Source organism: Columba livia, chromosome 15 (assembly GCF_036013475.1).
Source record: "Columba livia isolate bColLiv1 breed racing homer chromosome 15, bColLiv1.pat.W.v2, whole genome shotgun sequence".
NCBI classification, from domain to species: Eukaryota; Metazoa; Chordata; class Aves; order Columbiformes; family Columbidae; genus Columba; species Columba livia.
The window spans coordinates 7048960-7070442 of NC_088616.1; the positions used below are offsets into that span (position 1 = coordinate 7048960).

Genomic DNA, 21483 nt, shown 5'->3' on the forward strand with positions numbered 1-21483 from the left:
GGCGGTGTGTCCCGGTGGCGGCGGCGCGGGCGGGGAACCCGCAAGAACGAGGCCGGGCAGCACGGGGAGCCACAAACACAGATCTTTAATGCGATCAGACCGCGAGAGAACAGCACAGTCACGTACAGGCATCCCGAGAGTGCGCCCGCCGCCCCCGGGCCCGCTCCCCCCTCACCCGACACGGAGGTTACAAAACAACACGTGAAACCGCGGAACTCGCTGTGGAAACGGACAGGGAAGGGGCCGCATGCACTGGGGACTGACACCGGGGAGCGCCCGCGGGGAAACCGGGACCGGGCAGCAGCGTGTGGAGCCTTGGAGGGGAAAAACACCCGCAGGAGCCGCCCCGCAGCACTGACAAACGGTGCTCCTCGGCTGGGAGCGTTAATTAACCACACCGAGATAACGAGCAGCGGCCAGGCCGACAACCGGGGGCAGCGAGGGCTTCACTGACACCGTTCTCACAGCACCGCGTCCCAGGGGCACGGCTGCGCTGCCACTGCCCGGCAGCCCTTCCTCCCCTGCTGTGGAACAAACATAGAGCTACTTACAATCTGCAAATTGGACCCAGAGCTGTGCTGCGGGCCCAGGAGCAGCGGGGTGGGCACGGGGCCGCACCCCTCTCCAGTCACCTCTTCTGCCTGACCGGCCCGTTAGAAACACCCACCGAGGCCGGTTTTTAAGTCAGAAAACTCCACAGAGGAAGCTCTGACTCAAGCGCACAGTCCGTGGCTGTGCTCCTCTAGAGAAAAATCAGATTTTCCCCTGTTCTGTTTACACCCAGTATCTGATCTGTACAAGAACTACAACCAGACTTGAGCCCACCTTAGAAATGCGCTCCAGCTGATCTGGTCATCCTCACAAAGATGAACAAACTTCTGAAACAGGCAGATCAGGGCCAAATTTTGACTGTCTTGACTTGGCTGGAATAGTGAGGCAACTCTCAAAGACATAAAAATGAGGTGGCTAAGCACTAAAAGAAAAAAAAAAACCCACTTCTGAATTTTTTTTAACATATATAAACAGAAGGAAAAATTAATTAAGTGAGAACCAGTGCTACTGGTGTGCTCACAAAGGGTCAAGTCGACCTTTTGGAAAGGGCTGAAGCGTTACAAACATCACGGCAGCTCAGGTCTGCGACCGCGGTCGCTGGGTCAGAACAAACACCATGTGCCAACCACTGGCCTGAATGGAAAACGATCCGTCCAGATTTATTTATTCCTACTAAAAACAAAATGCTGTTAAACAGTACGTAACTCTGTGTCTCTACAAACTCACAGCTATCTGCCAAACAATAAAAATTCCAAACTACAAAAGATGAGTTGTATTCAGTAAATATAAATGGGAAATTTAGGCTTTGTGTAGAATGTTTATCAGACTATTTACAGTGCAACACAGATCATTTGAGTTCAGATCTCGCCAGCTTCTCTCTCTTCTGATCTCTTGGAACGAGATTTGCCATTTGTGCTCTCATGCCGCCTCTCAGAAGAGCTCTTCTCTTTCCTCTCTCTGTCTCGTGACTTTTCTCTTGAAGATCGATCTCTAGAAGATCTGAAGTACAAAGTAAACCATTGCTATAAGCTTCACAACTAGAAGAATTTTCAAATATGCACAAAATTACAACATCTTTCCCTAACAAGGCTGTGGCATAAGTTTCTCACAGAAATGTGCCTGAGTACTGCGATGGCGGGAGCGATGGCCCCCAGACAGGAAGGCTGCTGCCTCTCCGAGCTCCATGGAGAGAACACCAGCTGTGCCGCGCGGAGTTGCACGCACGGCACAGCTTTTGTGACTCTCCTCAGCGCGATCCTTTCAAGCTGCTGCCACAAGGGCTCTCCCAGGTCTTCCTTGGGCCACACTAAGTCCCTGCAGTTTCTTCCTCTTCTATCACTCAGCTCTCTTTGTCTTCTAGAGCATTTTTTTGCAATGCTCTATGCTAGTGGCTTTCTGCTTGACTGCTTCAAATACCAACTCTATTCTTTGGACCCAAATGCCTGCTCAACCCTTTTTACTTTGCATCCTGACAAGCGTCATCCTTGGCAGCATCCTGGGTTTAAAGTCAGGATGATACAGATTTATCTTCACAGCCCACAACATGGGCAAATTTTTCACAGCTCGCCCAAACGACAGCTCCAGATTTTTAGCAGTGCCTCGCTGTATCAGCCCACACAGAATTAAGCAGAGGGCTTCATATTAAGTCTGATCTGAAAATGCTGGTTTTCTGTATGATTCACACCAGCTCCTTGACCAGCAGCTTTCAAAAGGTGCTGATCCTGACGGAGCACTAGCAGCCTGGACCCCTCAGAACCAGGCTGGGGTGTTCCCAGACCACATAGAGCCAGCACATCTTGTTCTAAGGCTCAGCATCCAGGTTCTTCTTTACAGTAAGAAGAGAGAAGAGGACCTGGCAGGTACCTGAGAGGTTCCAGCCCTTATTCAGGCTGATTGTAAGGTTTGAATTTACCAGTTGGGCAGTATTTCCAAACCTTACACAGCCCTCTATATCACGAGCCATTTCATTTCCATTAAACTGTGTCATTTAACCAGAAGACATCAGTCTGTCTGACGAGATTAACTCTTCTCCTGTTCCACAACAATGCCTGCTGCCCACAGACCTCCTGTCCTGAGATCTGCAGATCCTGCAACAGCCTCTCCGTGTCTTCATACAAGTGAGACCTCAGATCAACAGAACCTGAATGCAGGTTTCATTAATCCTCGAGGCAAAAATAGAAGCTAGAGTCTTCCAGGAAACAGGGTTTTTCTGTTTGTTCTCTTGGTTTTAGATTCTTATACTGATCCTGGTCTCTCCCCAGTTCTCAGTAATTTTGTGGAGCATGTCAGCTAGCCAATCCCCCTACAGTCTCGATGGGCTGATTTGAACATGTTCAAGGTTTTCGAAGTAATCCCTTACCTGCTCTTTAGTAATAGTTATTACAGGGTCTTCCTCACTTCCTAATTGTCCAAACTTCTTTTCTTTATTTTTCATGTTCAAGACAGATTTAAAAAAGGACTTTAGTATTGCAGCCATTGGAGAATCAACAGTTTTCACAGCCCCCCCTCAATCATTAACAGACTGATTTTTTCAGACCATTATTTCCCACCCCCCTTCATCAGGTATCTTTAAAATCTGTTCTTACCCCTTTAGCCAAAGTGACACAAGAAACAACAGTAGGCTTGTTTCTAGAACTGTACTTGAATGGTTGGTGCCTGATCAGGTAAGACAGTGCTAAAGCATTCCTCTGTTAACTAAGAGCTAGATCTAACTTTAGCAAGCACCTGCTGACAAACTTGCTCCTGGGATTAGAAGGGCTGTAAGGAAACACAAAGGTCCCTTTCAATTTTGCTAGTACTCCTACATACATTTGCTTCATCCTTCCCCAAAGCACAGCAGGCATTTTGCTGAGTTTCAGACTTCAGCAGCCCTTCTTCAGACTACACTACAGACTACAACATGAGAACAGCACACTCCTCCTCCCAAATGCCTTTTCCCCTCCCTCTAGTGCAGATTCCTAAAGAACTGTTTCTTTCTTGACCAGTCATCTTCTTACCCTAACAGAAGCCTTTCCCCAGATCCCAAAGCACTCACTTCCTTCCACAAGCCAGCACTGAGGGAACAAAGCTGGGAAGCAGAAGATAACCATAGAAACAGAATGCCAAAACTGCCCCTCAGCTCTTTGGCTTTCACAGGCCTGGGGAGGCTCAGCACATGCAGGCCTTTGTGCTGCTGCTTACACAAGAAAACCAGCACCTTCTCAAAGTTCACCAGGGTAATGCAGGTGACTTGTTCTCCTAGAGTCTCCTCTCAAGCTGGGATCTCACTGTACAGTTACTGCCCTACTGCTCTCCCGTGAGGCCAGCTACAAACAGCCATGGGGAAACCCTGCTTTGGCCCAGGGGCTGGTACAGGACACTGCAGCTGCTGACTGGAGAAACTGGCTATGCTCCTGCTCACTCTAAGGGACTGGAGAGGCTCTCTGTGATGCCAAGGACTCCCCTTTCCAGAAGCAGTCATGTCAGGAATACATACTTGTGTTTTGAACTCCTGTCTCTGGACCCCCGCCGGTGACCTCTGCTGTGGCTGCGGGAACGGCTCCGGTGGCGTCTGTGTCGGTCTCGGGACCGGGAACGAGACTTCCGCCGTTCACGGGAAGCTGATCTTGAGCGTCTTCGCCTCCTATCCCGAGACCGTGATCTGAGAAGGGACACAAATTGCCTCAGACTCAGGAGATGGACCAGTACATGAGACCTGCACACCCGACCCTGTCTCTCAAACATTCCTCGGTAACAAACACACAGAGCATCAGCACTCACCCCGCAGCCGCATCCCTGACAACACAGAGGGCAGATCACCCACAGGATGGGCATCTACCTCCCAGGCCTCATGCTATCAACAAAATGCCAATGGGTAAATTTGATTTGCTGGGAAGCTTATATAAAAAGCTCTCACCATTAATGTAAGCATGTGCTGATGCCTAGAGCAGAGCTTACCAACTGTGCCTCGCTCACAGCACAGCCTGGATAAGTAGAAAAAAGGCAAAGTGGCATGAGAAATTACCATAACCTGTGTGGCAGTCCACCAAAAGAGTCTGCCTTGTGAAAGTACTGCATTTCAGATGCAGATCTATTTCAAGCAGACTTGTTTCAATCTGCTGTAAAAACAAAACAAAGGATGGCAATGTATATGGAAAGCAGCAGAAAAGATCTGCAGGTAGGGGATCACTGAGAGAAGGCTGTCACACCACTAAGGTAAGCTCTTCACAGAGGTGTGGGGCCTTTCATCTTGACTGTACTGTTACATCTGAGGTATTATATATGTAATGGATCTATTTCAGACATTAAAACTATTAAAGCATATTAGACGTTTATTAAAAAAAGCATCAACTGCATTTTTAGATTCGTACTCTGGAGCACAGGGCACCCTCTGTCCTGAACAGGCTGGCCAGTATCTGCTTTCTAGCCCAAGGGGTGACATGACGTTATGCAGCACTGAAGAGGTGCCCAAGTGGCAGTTCCAGTTTCTTTCAGGCAGAGAGAACTCCACTTGTGAGACCCAGGAAAAACCTCATTAGCTGACAGAAATACAAATGGGTATTTGGGGGAACTGTGTGAGAACTGTGCACTCACCTTCGACGATCTCTATTTCTTGATCCAGACCTAGAAAGAAGAGGAGAGTTAAGCAAGAGAAGGTATGATATTGTCAGTGGGGCTTTAATAAAGCATTTCATTCACCCTGGCAGCTCTTCACAGGAACACAATAATACCCCAAGTAATATGCCAGTTAAAAAAGCTTGCCATAAAGCCATTAAAACATGCAATTATTTTCAAATTGAGGGACAGGGGGAATGAGAACTTGTCAAAATCTGAATAACTGTGTAGAAAGAGCAGTTTCTACATGCAGAGCTTCTTGTCAGAACAGAAAAGGTCTACAAACCAGTTCAGTCTCTGTTAACAAAACATCAACACAAACCTTTCCAACTCTAAGTTTGCTGTACATATTTCATGCTACTATCCAGTCAGAAAGACACTTGACAGTTTTCTGATTTTGTTTCCTTTGGGGTAGTTGCACATTTTAAAAGTTTTAATAAAGAGAAAATACAGGATTTTCTCATTCATATTTATTTAACGAATATTAGATGGAAATTTACATCAATTATTTTTCTTCTTCTTTAGGAAAGATGAGCTAGGAAAAAAGAGGGGATGCAGACACAAGGGAAAAACTATTACTCAAAAGTAACCGACATACAGAAAATCCTTCATCCCGGCCTCAGAAGACAACTTGAGATCATTCAAGTCTCACTATCCTTTCTCACATTTCCATGGCCTCAGAGCTCACGTACAGCACTCTAACCCGAACACTGTAAGCGTCGGCTTCTGACAGTCTGTAAATAACAATGTCACAATCCTTTCAACTTCTAAAACACTGTTACTCAGCATCACCTTAAATATCACTTCATGTGAAAGATACATCTCCCTTTTTCTCTACATCCATGTTTCAGAGACAACCTACACCTAAACCTCACACACTGTTTGAACAGTCTATGTGCTTTGAGAAGCAGACAGTCTCCCTGTTTAGTGACTTAAGAGACTCACACACCTAACAGCCCCCGTCTCTCCACAGCACACAGACTTGCAGGGCTGTCCCAGTTACACAGCCACAGAGCAGTTCTGGCACCGTAACAGGAGATGCGGCTGAAAGCTACACACAGGCAAAATTTTAAAAAACAAACAGAGAAGCGTCTATTTTAACAACATAATTTAAAACCATACTTGGGTAGGATAAGGTTAAGAGAATCAATATGCACAATGAAAGGGAATTGTTCAATAATGGCAGAAAGACAATTAAAAAAATAACAAATTTAGAACGGAATTCAGGGAGAAGGACTGTAAACAAGGTGGAGCTGAACTTGGAGTCAGCCAAGTGAACCACGCGCTGAGGCGACACAAGAGGAAAAGCTGATAAACCAGGAGAGCAAGGCAATAATGCCACACCTCCTTTTCCACGTAACAGAACCTGACAGAGCAGCAGGACGTCCTGTAGATGCCTGGCAGGCAGCTCAATTTTTTTTGGTGGTTGTAATTACCCCAAGTTCTTAATGTTCTCTTCCTCCTGATCACTTTATTCTGAATCACCAGTGCACACATCCTCACAACGCCATTCCACATCCCCTGAAAAGCCCAGGTCTCTTCCAGGCCTATGATCTAAGCAGGAGTTTGCACAATAAACCCCTGATAATGACTGCTTAGCACTAGACTTCAGAATTCAGGAAGCATCCAACAAAGCATCATCTTCCTTACCAGCCTGAATCAGTATACAGCAGGAGACAGTAGAAGACTGCTGTCCCAAGAAGTGGGAGGATGAGCATATTTATTATTTTTTCCCTCTTTCGTGACCTACATCACAGAAGCTATGTGCTGAGTTTCACAACCTGTGTTTTGTCCAACTCATTACAAAGGAAATCCATTTGGCAACTCCCCCTAGACTTGTTTACCAGTGTACTCTGGAAGCAAATACCAAGGTCTGCAACTCCAAGCATGCCAGCTCTTCAGAGAATTCCAGTCTTAAGAAATTACCACATAGCCCATGGTCACCAGCAACACCAAAGGACTTGGGTTTATTTACCACTAAGGGTGACAACCCAGCTTACTCATTACTATGTGGAAATCACAGTTTAATTGACAAATTAGTAAAGGCTGTGACAGGTAGAGTTTCACAAGTGAATCTACAGGTTTCCATAGTATCACACAGCACATGTAAGTCACCAAAGACTTCTCCAAGTCAAGCAGGACTTGTTCTCTTACTGAATAACACCATGGAGATGCTGCATATGAAGACAGGGTAAGAAGAGTTATGAAGGAAACATGTTTTCTGTGGTTCCTTAAATTATCACGCTCTGGTTAAGAGAGGCAGTCTGAAAGGCAGTAGAAGTCACTGATTAGTTTTTGATGGAAAAATGCCCCTGGAAGCATGGTGTTGCACAGCTCCCAGCGGAGACGGGGCTGAGACATTTGGGCTCTAGTCTGTGTTCTGACACTTGAGTGTACACTGGGGACACTAGTTTCCTTCTTTGGGTCAAAGTCTCACTTTGGGGAGGCAAATAATTTGACCTCCTCTGTATGACACTCCTGGTTCCTTTGTAACAAGTTTTTCTTTGGTATCTGAAGAGAGGAGCATACAGATGACCCCGCACAGAGCAAAGGCAAAGGCTGGCCACACTCTAAGTAGTGCTACATACGGAACCAGCGAGAACTCAGACCATCTCAACACAGTTCTTAAACCCTTCATATTTAAAGCATTAAATAAACATTAAAAAGTGACCTTCAAACTTCCTCATCAGATGCATTCATATATGAAGGCTCCTTAACACTCAGGAACTGAGGGTTTGTTGTGTGGAGGTCTGTTTTTCGTTTGGTTCGTTTTATTGTTATTGTTATTCTTGGGCATTGTGTGTTTGGTTTGAGGGTTGTTTGTTTGGGAGGGGTTGTGCCTGTTTTGTTTTTATTTTGTTGTTGTTTGGGGGGGATTGAGGGTTGTTGTTTTTGTTGTTTATTTGTTTTTAAACCACAAAAATAAAACCACAGACATGCCTCAGGAGGAAGAAAGCCAGTGCTTTGGGGAGATGCAGACCAACCAAGAGATCCAGAGGATTCTTTCTGAAGGCAAGTCCACTGATCAATTTTCACACAGAAATGACCTCCAGGAAGAAGAGGCACCATGGAGACCAATGCAGAGTCCAGGTTAGATGTGGTACTACCATGGGTCAGAAAGATCCTCCCACAAAGCAGATGCATGGGAAGACACTTCTTGTTTCATTTCCATCTTTCTATCCACAGCAACAACACACATCAGCCTCTCCTGATAACTCCTGCACATGTGAGCCAGTTTCAGATTCTGCAGGTCTCAAAGATAACTGGATTAGTGAAAATCATGCATGGATGCCAAAAAGTTCTGAGGCTCTGCATGACGTGCTGCAGTTCAGGAGAAAGCTGCAGCATGAACTGGCACTTCATATGACACCAGACAATCCACAGGGAGAAAGAACTCACATAAAACACCCAAAATGGAGAATGCGTAACGATTTGGGGCTTACATCTTCACAATGCACCAAAATCACTAAGCCGCAGACCACAGAAGACGGAGCTGCTTTGATTCTGGTATTTATTTGCCAGCATTTCCAGCAGTGTATACCTCAGAGCATATTGCAGTTACGCATCTCTCATGCCTCTGACATGGATGGCTGAAACACATTCTGCACTTTACATCAAGTGTCAAAAGGAGCTTTCCACAGGCAGCAAGGTTGAGTTTTTTTGATGCAAGTACAAGAGGAGAAACACGAGAGGTAATTGGGGAGATGTGGTGACGAGAACAGCATTCCTACTCAGCCACTTCCTCTGCCTGACCATCGCAAATAACCACCCTATCCACACCAGGCTGTTTAACTGAGCTGTTTACACGCAAGATGCCTGTTCAACTGAAGAAAAAATAGTTTTTCCAGTTCAGCTGGCAAGAGGCACAAGAGCTTGTCCTGAGAATACCAGTGTTGCAGCCACTCCCATTGCTCAAGGGTTATACATGTGTGAGCAGAAGGTGACACATACAGCCATAACCACCAGAAGCAGCCACACCTTGCGATCCCTGGGATCCCCTTGGAAAAGGCTTCCTAAGCTGTGCCAAAAGCACCTGTTATTGTAGAGAAGTTTGGAGCAAGACAGGCAGCCCACCATTTGGCTCATGGATACCAGCTCCATTCTGCTGTCATCTTCTAGCCTAAAAGTTAAGGGCATTTTAGCCAGATTCAGATTGCCAAAGATGGGGACTGGACCCTTATAAGACTGAAGATTACCAGGAGCTCACATCTTTCAGACACACAATGGAGGTTAAAACAATGCACATCCAATCACTCTCAGGTTGGGGGTTTGTGCATTTGTTTACATTTTTAATTGAATGCCAAGGTGATCACACGGCACCCGGAGCATGTCCAACAGCTGCTCCCGCAGCAGATGCTGCTTTCCTGCAATGCTCAGATATAGGAAATCAGACTATTTTGAAACCAACTTCACAAACCAGTTATCAGCTTCCACTTACCGTCTGCCCATTCTTTCCTCTCGTTCTCTCTCCTCTCTGCGTCTCAAACGATCCTGGTTTCTCTTCTCTTGCTTTTCTGCCACTGTTTTCTAGAAAAAAGTTCACACTGCATTTCAGCCACACAGTAACAGGTCAGAGAGATCTGCAAGGGGACTATTCAGGTAGTAAGACAAAGAACCATTTATTTAATTGCATTTCATGTGCTAGCCAAAGTCACTGCCAAGGTTCTCATTTTCCTCACAACTTCACTAACACACATCAGCGCAAGAAATGGCACTCTCAGAGACAAGCCCGTAAGCTTTGCGGAAAGGGTCTGTCTCACCACAAGCACACAAAACACAATGAAACAGTGCTCTAGCCTCGCACAGATGATCTATCAAGGCATGGACACCAGTATACTGCCTAGAGAATAAGGCACTGGGATCACAATTCTTACTGGAGCAGGCTAGACATCTCTGTTTGCGAGCAAGGCCAGTACCGCAATTCCATTACAAACCATTACAGAAAACTTCTAATCAGTTCAGCTACTGAAGACCTTTTTACTGACAGCACTTTGTGAAACTTCAAGGATTTTCTTAAGAGGTCTCAAAGTTAAAAAAAAAGGAGTGATAAATTGCAGCCATATCAATGAGAAAAATACAGGTGACTGTGCCAGTACTCTAAGGAAGAAATTACAGCAGTGGTCTGGTTTGACTAATTCTGAGGGTACACATTTAGTAACCCAGAAATTACAGAAGCAAACGCCATATGAGGCTCCAAAAACCTCAATTTGAAGTTTCAGGGATTCTGCAATCAGAAATACCTGGACTTTTACAAGCACTGTGCAAAGAATTCTGTATTAATTTAATAAAAGGTGTTGAATGTCTTTGAAACTACAAGGAGCAGGTTTAAAATAGAGAGGATTACCCTCAGCTGATCCAGTTTCTCACGAATCTGAATGAAGCCCAAGTGTAATTTGCCTCCAAAGTGGTCAGCAAGACGCCGGTCGTTGTCATGGAGACCAAGATACGCTGAACAAACTTCACACACACGCAGCTTCTGCTGCTGGAAACTGGATGCAGGCATTGAATTTCGGTATTCTTCCTAAACAGAGGCAAAAAAACAAGCAAATGTCAGGGAACCCCTACACAGGCACAACCCTCCAGGGAAATCCCTGCAAAGAATTGCCCTGCTGCTTTTAAGGATCAAAAAAACCACCCTCAATATAAAGGAGGTGCTATACAAAACGCTTTGCAAGCACAACTAAACCAAGAGTCTATCCCTGCAAGTGACTAGTGACCAAATATTTCAGAGGAGAAATCACCCCACCCCAGTCAGCTCCCTTCACTAGATAAAAAGTTTCTAAAAAGCTTTTCTTCATCTATCATGCTACATTGCCAACTGCTTGCTGGTGCGTTGCTGAAACTGAAAAAGAAGGTGCGGGAAACATTGGAAAAGAGGCAGGAACTGCCCAACTGTTTGTCACATACTCAGCCCAGCCCCCTACAACAATTCATGGGAGAACCAACACCATACCTCTGCCTCTTTCTTTTTTGCGCGGACTTTCTCCACTTCCATCAGGATCTTTTGAGACTCATCAACATTTCCTTCAGCTCCCAGCTGTTCAGCTTTAGCTAGGAGTTTTCCAATATCTTCATTCAGCTCATGTACTTTCTCTGCCTAAAGAGAATAGTTAGCTTTTAATAAGACAAAAAACTTACTAAAGCTTGGAGAACAACTCTTTTCTCTAAAAAACATTGCTTAACAAAAGCAGTTGTTGGAAGATGACCATAAATCTCCAAAAGTCAAAGGAGTCCCACCCAACAAAAAGGGCTTGGTGGGTCAAGTACAGGCAATGCAGTCACAGACACACACAAAGAGAGAAACTGGACACGGAGAGGACATCACCAGTTCTGCTGCAAACAGTGGCACATTTCTGGCTTACAGGACAGAGTCACAAAAACAGCTTCAGAAATGGTTTGTATTGTCTCAATGAAGGAAGTTCCCAAAGAGGAAACTTGGTGGAGCTTAACTTCCCAGTATCAATGGTGTCAGAGACAACAGAGCACCAGTGCTCTCGCACAATTTCAGCACAAACATTTAATGGGAGGACAATACCTTTGCAGACACTTCAGCACTGATCTCTTCCTGTGTCTCAGCCAGGCGTTTCTTGGCCAGTTCTGTTCTCCTATCACACTCTGCGATGAAGGATTCCAGGTGATCCATCGCCTGCGTGTTCAGACAAAGAACTGTGAATAAAGATGCTCTCCATGCCAGAGCTAGCTTTGACAGCAAGCTGGTGCAATCCCTGTACAATGCACAAACAACCTCAAGAATGGGTGCCTCAATAAAAAAATATAAGACATTTTGCAGAAAAAGTAAAATTTGATCCCTGCCCTTAAATCTGTCACTTGCCTGGCACCTGACACAGTTCCTTTACTCTGACACGTAACAGGATGCTCACACGAAGACTGCTTTGCACTGGAACTTCCAACACATGAGCAACAGGTGCAAAGACAAAAGCACTCGAGTAACATGAAAAGGGAAGACAGAATTAATCTTCCACTTGATCTGTTTTATCATAGAAAGCTAAATCTGGCAAAAGTGAAGCCAGAGGAGAAGGCTTTTAATGTCAAATCTCCCTCTGGGACAGGCCACCAGATTACAATGACCTGGTACAGAGCAGCAGGTGTGGGATGTGAGGAATGCCAGAGGAGCCTCCTGGCTAGCTGCACTAATACGGCTGCAAGGACCACAACAACTTTTACAATTTCAAGTCAGCAATCAAGCCAGCATTCAAGAAGGGGCTGCACATTCTTGTCAGGTCACACATCATATAACATGGCTGGCTGAAATGCCCACGGGGTTTTATCATTCAGCCAAATAACATCAAGAGGCCATTTCTACAAAAGTAACAAGTTTCTCCGTACTCACATCCAGCTCAAAAAACAGGTCTCTCTCTTTACTTGCAATCTCATAATCTGCACGCAGTGCCAAGTCATGGATCTTTGTACATTCTCCCAGGTCCATTCGCTGTTGAAAAGAAAAAGGCCAATCAGTGTAAGAACCCTCCATTATGGCAGTAAGAGACAGACACTTCAACTCTTGCCAACTGTATCATACCAAAACACAGCCTCTTTAGGAAGAAAAGCTTCCTCTTAACCTGTCAGTAACAGAACTACCCAGAAAAACCACAGGCTTGCTAGAATCCTTTTTCTAGGTGTTCCTGGGACAACATTAAAACACCCCAAATGTTTTAAGTTCAGTCCTACTCCTGCTTGAGGTCACAGCACAGCCTTAGAAATTGCTGAGAGGGAGCTGGGAAGGTGCAGCATGCTGCAGCAGCAATTGTACAACAGTACACGTTCAAAGCTCACCTGGAAAAGCGCATCTATGACAGGACAAGCCCTAGTAATGTACTGAAAGATACCAAATCACAGAACACAATGTTTCCTATTGGGAACAAATGAACTTAAAGGAATAAGGGGTATGGCCAGTAGAAAAGCACAAACCCATGCTCAGCAACAGCAGACTAGTAATTCTACAGCTAGTCCCTTCCTGCATTCAGCTGCAGCCTGGGATTTTAAAACCTGTCCAGCAAAGCTAATTCCTATGCATAAGCTCATCTAATCAGAGACTTCTTAAGAGCAACTTATTCCCTAGAAAGCCCTGACTTGCATGCTGCCCTTCACTCCCATTGCAGTAAATGCTATCTAAATGTTATTTTTCCCCAATCTAGTAGTTAGGAGCCACATGAACCAAAGTTAATCATACTCTTAAAACATGGAAATTCCAATTTGACATTATCAATATGCAACAGAGAACATTCCTCTTGAAGCAGAAAAAGAATATGACATTTTGAAAGACAAAGTAATAAAAGGCCTAAGTGTGAACCACAGTACGACTGGCAGGGTACATGTCACCGCATGCAGGAACACTCCAGCCAACCATCCTCTTCTCTCCCATTCACCACCAGTCCCAAGGAGCCCAAACCTGAACACGACACAACAGGTGTCAACTCAATGAACTGCAGTAAAAGCTAAATCGGGATCAACACAGAATCCCTGTGGAATATCACAAACTAGAGCTGAGGGTGCCGGGGACACCCATGTGAAGCAATGCACTCAGCAGCAATGTAAGTGTTCAGAATGAAGCAAAGCAAGTAAAGCAAGCTCCACCAGGTAATGCTCAGGTTTGCAGCAGTTACCTGTGTTATTAGCTTTTTCAAATAAAGAAAACAACTCCAGACAACTTGCTACTATTTAGTCTTCCTCATTTAGCTCAGATTTACCAACAACAGGAGGCCACAGCCAGCAGGCTACAAGAACAGACACTGTGCTCAGGAATAGTCCTGCTGAGCTCCTAATTGCAGGAATTTAATGCCTATAAAAAAAGGCATTCAGTACTTTCAGAGTTTAATCATGTTCATCTTCAGGCAAGCGTCTTCAAAGAATGCTAGTGAGCTACTGTTATTTTACCACAAAAATAACTTCCCATGCTGTGACTTAAATCTTTTATTCTTGTGGTTATTCTACTGAAATCCCTTTCCAATATAGGGAGAAAACAGCAGTAACAGGTATGATTGTCACAGACCATAGCTATTCTTATCTGAACTCCTCTTGCAAGCTGAGCCCGTAGATCTACTCCAGAGAAGGGGCTCCAACTCACAACTTCAGAAAAGCCAACCATGCGCTCCGTATTCCTCTCCCTGCTTGTTAAAAGACAACAAATCCCTCAACCTCCTCCTCCGGGGGAGAACGTTCAGGTCTCATCAGCATACAAACCTCAAGTCTTCTTCCACATCCCTGGAGATGATCTAGGTGCATGGAGATTTCCACAGGTATTGCCCACTTGAGGTAGGACCTCTAACCCTTCTCTCTCAAAGAATCCTCTTGTCTGAGGGAGGCCTCCCATCCAATACTCACCCTTTCCAGCAGTGATCGCAACTTGCTCGAGTCAGCACCCGTGGCTGATTTATAATACAGGTAGTTGAGACAGGTAACCAGTAGAGTCTGAGTAAAAATTTAGCCCCCCATAGACACAAAGATTTAATACATTTAGATGCCACTGATAATTAGTCCTGCTTGCATTTGCTGAGCAATCCACATTCTGAGGTATCTCTTATGATCTCCACTGAGCTGCTAACTCACCAGAACATGTCTCCAAAAGGAAGCTCTTTATAAGTAATCAGAGCTGCAGAGTTCCACCTAAGTGAAAAAGAAAAGCACAGACTCCCACAAAACCATTTAACAACCTACAGATTTCAGCTCCCTCATAACTCCCAGGGGGGGACACAATTAATTCCCTGAGTGTAATTTCCAAGCTGTATTCTACCTGGGCAGCTTTCAGACTCATCTGTCCACTTATTAGTGGAGCTAAAATTCAGGATTAACAGCTGATGCCATCTCTGAATGTGCTGCAGTACTCCCAGTGACAGAAATATGTTTACCATTAGCTGCAAAGCTAGCTCAGTGAAGGCCACTAACAATCTAGTGACAAGTCCCCTGACAACAGCACATGTACGTACTAAACTAACTTGTGTTCTCCCAGAATTTTCCTCCTTTCCCATGGAGCCCAAAAAGAGAACCATTGTAGCTTATTTAGTGATAAATGCAGACATGTTTCTGGGGCCAAAGGCTCTTACGTCAAGGAACACCGGCCCACCGAAACAAAGCAAACATCAGCATGCCTTCTGCAGCTCTCAGGAATATTCCAAAGCTTTACATACAGCCTGGACTCCTCTTACTCTGCACCTCAGGGTCAGTGAATGAGACTCCATCATGTTTCCCTGAGCACACCTACCCAGGGGATCCAGCTTCCTGGTCATCTCTAATCAGCCTCCCAGTAAGCAATACCTGCCCACGTGAATGATGCAGCAGTAACAATGCCTTCAGCTGGAGGATGCAATATAACCAGCACCAGAAGGTTTGGAGCACCTGTTTCAAGTTTCCAAAAAGATCCAAGGTCCTGATTTCCGCAATGCTACACAGCCAGAGGTGGACATTGCCCCATCCAGCTGAGCCTGGTTCACCCACACAGCTCTTCCCTTAATGGAGCACCCTAAGATCACAGTGAACCTGCCAGAGATCACGAGGAGTTCCTGCACATTCCAGTGGAGTTTCATTCTGTGCTGGCAGCGCTGACAGCTGAAATGCTGTTCCTGTTTCAGACATCACATGTTCTTTCAACACAGATCTGTGGCACCAACACTTTTTCTTGCCTCTAAGAACCTGATGACAGCAGCATCAGAGCTCCACAACCTCTTAAAGGCCACTACAACATCAACTGAGTGATCCACAAAATCAGTTGCACAGAAGCTGTCTTCCTTCCTGTTCCTGTGTGAGATTTCTAAGCACAAATTCCACAGTGAGAGGTAAGAGAACTCACTGTAGACAAGCAAAAACAGAAGCAAGAGAAGATTTCTCAATGTGCTTCTATGGGCCAGGAGACTCGCAACACATCTGAACATCTGACTTCCTCCATGCTTTGGCACTAGCTCCAACAGGCACAAGCATTACTTAATTCAATGCCTTGAACTCACCGCAGAAGGCAGCCTGCATCTTCAAAACATCAAAAACTGCTACAGAATTTCATATCAAAAGCATACCCTAGCCATAGTGACCTGCACAAAGGATGGAGGTGGGCAGAAGGTGATTTAAGCAGCTTTAGAATTCTGAAATAGGAGTGATACTGAGGCTCACAGAGCAATTACTGGAAAATACATCTGAGCTTCAAATTAATAAAAAATAAATACAGAGACTGGTATTCAACCTCCGATTTTATTCTGCAGCAGCAGGCACTGAGAAGCTAAAGTTTGAGCTGAGGCAGCTTTTGCTAAAGCTCTTTCTACTAGTGCTGCCACAGTCTCTCTATTGCAGCGATGGAGGAAGGAGTGCCAGCCCTCCCCTTCGCTGGCAACCCACTGTGTCAAACCCAGCTCTTGAAATAACAGCAGGAAGGGCTATAAATAATGACAGTATGTTTAAACACTGGTTAGCGGACGGACAATGTGTATCGCCATGGTATTTGCCGTCAAACAGTGAGGGTAAAGATGGATTTCAAACATACATATTCATCTCCAACCTGCAAGTATGTAATACAGCAACAATTACAAAAGAGGTGCACCATCTTCTTTTGAAAGTCGGACTGCATCTTTCATCTGTGAGCCAAAATGGAATATTTACTTCACTAGATTTCATTGTTAAAAGCCGACGTCACCTTTTACTCTTACAGAGAGCACGAGAGCCAAACCTTTGAGAATTGGCCAGCTCTGTCCCCAGGAGTGGCAGCGAAGGAGCCGACTCAACTGTTTCAAACCAGTCAGGCAGAGTGACACACTGCTCTGAGCAACCAGCTCTAAAGACAAAGACAGCCAGAGCTGTAACTTGCCATTAGCACAACCACCAGTAGTGATGAAAGAGCTGCCATTCCATCAGGAAAACATCACATGGTTGGAGAGGGGAGCCTGAAAAGCTACAAGGATTAAGGATTATTGCAGACAGTGAGAAAAAATTTGCCAGTCTTAAGATGCAACAGTGAACTAGAGCAACCAGGCTAGCTATGACCTTGCGACCTCCACAGGAAAAGTTTCAAGCCCTAACCATCTGAAACTGCTACAAGAGAAATAATCTTGCAAATTTGTGTGGGATTGTGAGGAAAAAAAAGAAATTCATGTGAATTCTGAGAGCTCCTGACTTCAGCAGTTCCATACACAGGTCACAGAAACTGGAGTTAGAATCATGACTGCTCCTTGGGCACAGAAAGTCTGATCTCTCCTACAAGTTACATACAATGCACAGAGTGGCCCTGAGTTGTACCAACGTCATCGTCACCAGAATTCCTTATTATAAGGAATATACTTACTGTTCCAGCCAGGATATCATGAGGACAGCAATCCAGAAGGTGGCTCTTGCAAACACGATCGTCTGTAAACTTCACCCTTTGTCTGGTTTCATCTCCTGAAATTCATTTGTCGTTTTAAATAAGGAGACATTAGAACAGCAATAAGATAACAAAGATGTCGGTGTGATCATTTCGTCTCAATATGCAGATTAAAATACTTGGTGTTCCTGCTCCCCAAAATTACTTGAAAAAAAGCTTAGAGGGTAACAGGATATTCTGGAACACTTATAATTGGCAAACACACACTATTTTAGCATTTATTCATCCAGTACACCATGCTAAACACAGTGTTGGCGAGCCAAGTAACGTCCAAGGCCTGTCATCCATATAAAGAGACAGCACAGCCAGAAGAGAAAAAAGGAGACAGACAGCCTGGCTCGCAGCCAAAACTGTTTTATCCACCCCCGGCTTTTTTTTTTTTTTACTGTGAGTAAGGGGCAGGAGATACTGACACCCGTGCTATTGGATCACAAAACAGGGCTGTGCTGGACAGTTTTTATAGGCAATTGCTATTTGCTCATCTGATAATTGAGACATCAGTCCATTTGGTTTGAAAACCAAATATGCAGTGTGCTTTCCAAGGCCATGCAAAGATGAATCTTGTAGGTCTTGGCCTGGAACACGAAGCGTGCTTCCCACCCACATCCCACCCTCAGAAGACATTTTACACTCAGGAGCCACTTAAACAAGACAATATCAGAGAAGCAAAAAAATAAAAAACTCAAAAAGGAAACAAAGTTAGTCAATACACACTGCGAGCTCCAACATATACTATACCCATCTGCATTCTTCAAGACCTCAGCTGCAGAATTTTATGCCCACTGTTGAAAAGTTTTAAAGGAAAAGTTTTCTTGCCCACACCTGCAGTAAGGAAGTCAGGGGAACGATACATAAAAGTAAAGGCAAAGTGGTAATGGTATGTGACAACTTTAAAGTTCATCTGTGTATATGACACAGGTATGTGTAATACTAAAGTATGAATATAGTTTAGGATTCACAAGCATCCAGGAATAATGTTGTGTCTACTGAAAATGTTGGTTGCTTTTATTTTCTTTCTAAGCTACACTTTTAAAGTTACTTGTGAAAAAACGCAAACACTTTTTTTTTTTGTTATAACAGCTTTAAAAATTGGTTGTGACTCACGGCTCGATGAACATGAGGCTTTTCTGCAACTCCCTTGCAGATTGATGTAGGCAGGCAAAGATACACTGAACCTTTATAAATAAAATAGAGGGGCCACAATTGTTCAGTTTGTATGAAATAAAAATATGGGAAGCAATTCAATAGCAACTCAACACACAAAGAAAGAAAAGCACTTATTCACTTACGAAACAAAGTGCAAAGTACCTGAACAGCCCTGCTAATGTGCCAAAGGGAATTTAAGTACTCAGCAAGTCGCAGAAGGGAGATACAAACGGCAGCGGGAACATATTTTGCACAGGGTATCACATTTCTTTTCTTGGACAACTACACCGGCCGGCTCCTGCAGGCACACCTACCTACACGCCTCGGAACGCACGGCGGGGCCTGGGCACGGAGCTTTCCCTACAACCTCTCTGCGGCAGCCAGGCCCGGAGCGGCGGGCTCCTCCAGGGCTGGGCCGCACGCCGGGCGCTTTCTAGGGCCAGGGCGAGGCGGCTCCTCCGCCGGGCAGCCCTACCCCACCGGGCTCCCCGTGCGCTGCTCGCTAGGCCGCACCGAGGCGCGTCCCGGGCCCGCTCTGCCGGCCCGCCCAGGCGCGCTGCTCGGCGGGGCCGGGGCCAGGCCGCGGAGAGGCGGGCTCAGGCTCCAGCTCGGGCTCCAGCTCGGGCCCGCCGCGTCCCAAGGCGCGGGCGCAGGCCGATCGCGCCGCAGGTCCGGAGCGGAGGCGGCGGCCGGGCCGGGCCAGGCCCCGCGCGGCTGAGGCGGCCGCCAGGCCGCGGCGTTTCCTGCAGGCCCCGCCCGCCCCTACTCACCGTCCCGGGCCGTGCCCATGAGCTGGTCCAGCAGGGCCCGCATCTGAGCCTGGGCCGACATGGCGGGCGCGGGGCCGGGCCGCGGGGAGCGGCGGGCGGACGGACGGACGGCTCCGGCCTGGGGCGGCGGCGGCTCCGGCCTCAGCGGCGGTGGCGACGCGCGGCGGGCGCTGGGCGGAAGCAGCCCCTCCCGCCACCGCGCGGCATGCCGGGACGGGTAGTCCGCCGGAGAGGGCGGGGCCGCCAGAGCTGTGCCCTGGTGCCGATGGGGCCCCTCCGGTGCGCCGCCTCCTTCAGCTCCCAGGGCTGAGGGGCGGCTCGTCAGCGGCGGCTGCGGAGCTCCTGGGCGGGTCACCCGCTGCCCGCGCCTTCGCTGGGCCGCCACATCGGGACCGGCCTCCGCCGCGGTGCGGACCTGTGGGTGCACCGGCACCTGCCCCTGGCAATGACCGAGCGTGAGCCCAGCAGCCGAGCCGTGCCGAGCCGTGCCGTGCTGAGCCGTGCCGGGCCGTGCTGAGCCGTGCCGTGCCGAGCCGTGCCGTGCCGTGCTGAGCCGTGCCGGGCCGTGCTGAGCCGTGCCGGGCGGGCGAGCAGTGACAAAGGAGCAGACCGAAGGGTGCCCGTGGCTTATCAGCTCCGGCCCACCGTGTTTGCCCAGCAGTGCCCTGGCGGGACAGCTGCAGCTCCCGCCCCGGCAGTGCCGGGTCAGCGTGCGGCAAGGAGCAAGGGGGAGAACGGGGCTGGTGCCCAGGGCTGCCCCCGCTGCTGCTGCGCCTCACCGGGGGCTGGGGCCCCCACCTCCGTACGGGCACAGCCCGGCCCAGGGTGCCGAGCCCGGGGGCAGGCAAGGCTCCGAGGGTGCAGAGCGAGAGCTGCAGTCGCCTCAGGAGCAGGACAGCTCTGGAGCGGGGCCCTGGCTGTCCCCAGCGGCCCACCACCTGAACTCCCCCAATACAGGCACTGGAAAGCTTTGGGTGCTGCGTCGGGCAAGGCTGGAAGAACTACTAAATGTTGAGTAAAACATTACAAAATATAAAATAAATTCGAAAAAAGGAGAGGAAACTTTGAGGCTTATGTGCAGAGGAACACTGGGGCTAGAATAATGAGTGCTAGTCTTAGTTTACTTATTGATTTAATTTTTTTTTTTTTAAACGAAAATAAAAAAATACAAATTAATGTTTTATAAACCTGGGAGAAGAAAGACTTTTCAGCACAGTACAAAACTTTAAAGCATTCCTCCAGGTGTCACAGGCAGGCTGTCCTGTGTCCCTTGGCCATTGTGTGTCCTGAGCTACCCCAGAGCCCCCAGCCACCTGTGTCCCCAGACCACGCTCTGTGCTGCCCCAGACAGCCCCACTGGTAGAAATAGCACCTCTGGGCAACAGCTGCCTCGGGGTGTGAGCTGCTTGCCATTGTCACTGTCCTCAGTCCCTCACACGCTACGTGAGTCAATACAGTCACAGGAAATAGAGGAGACATGGGGCACCCCAGCACCCGGTCCATGGTGGCAACGCTGCTGTCCCAGGTGCTGTCCCTGTCAGGCTGGCCTAGCCGCTCCCCATACAGCATGTCCCCACCTCTGCGTTCCCAGGTGCCGCCTGGCAATAGCCATTGGCCCCAGGCACCCAGCCCCACCAGCTGCCATGGAGCACAGCACCTCAAGGTGACTCTCCTGCTGGCTGTGCCATTGGGACCATGTCCTGCCACCTCAAAAGTTTCCAGACCTCATTTGGGGACTGGTCAGGCAGCCCCATACCCACCTTGGAAGGCATGAGTCTGGAGATGGGGGTCTGGACTCCCACGGGGGCTGCACAGCATCTGAGGTACCCCCAGGAGAGGTTTCTCCTGCTGCAGCTATAGCGGCAGCGCCTGTTTGCAGAGGCATCGTTCGATACACAGTATGTTCTTCAGAAGATCCCTACTCCAGGAGTCAAAATAGCATGAAATTTAATTTTACGCCTATTTGACAAAGCTTGATTTCACCTCCAATCAGCAGGGAGATAAGAGCCCTTGGCACAAGTGTGCGGGCAGTTTGGCAGCTGGGGCTGCCGATTTAATAGGTGA

General features: G+C 47.2%; 1 protein-coding gene across 4 annotated transcripts; it reads right to left on the minus strand.

The window, feature by feature from the left end:
- Window positions 1-66: 66 nt before the first annotated feature.
- LUC7L (LUC7 like) lies at window positions 67-19638 on the minus strand. 4 transcript variants are annotated; one of them, XM_065030804.1, is made up of 11 exons: window positions 19420-19638; window positions 17426-17520; window positions 12497-12595; window positions 11681-11791; window positions 11099-11242; window positions 10490-10666; window positions 9584-9672; window positions 5125-5154; window positions 4028-4192; window positions 2912-2973; window positions 67-1551 (listed from the first exon to the last, which is right to left on the minus strand). In XM_065030804.1, the coding sequence occupies exons 1-10, from the start codon at window positions 19478-19480 to the stop codon at window positions 2946-2948; spliced, it is 999 nt and encodes a 332-aa protein (XP_064886876.1). In that variant the 5' UTR covers window positions 19481-19638; the 3' UTR covers window positions 67-1551; window positions 2912-2945. The 4 variants fall into 4 exon arrangements, with proteins under 4 accessions (XP_064886876.1, XP_064886878.1, XP_064886875.1 ...); XM_065030806.1 differs by lacking the exon at window positions 2912-2973 and adding an exon at window positions 18608-18678 and having other exon boundaries at window positions 19420-19610; XM_065030803.1 differs by lacking the exon at window positions 2912-2973.
- Window positions 19639-21483: the final 1845 nt, after the last annotated feature.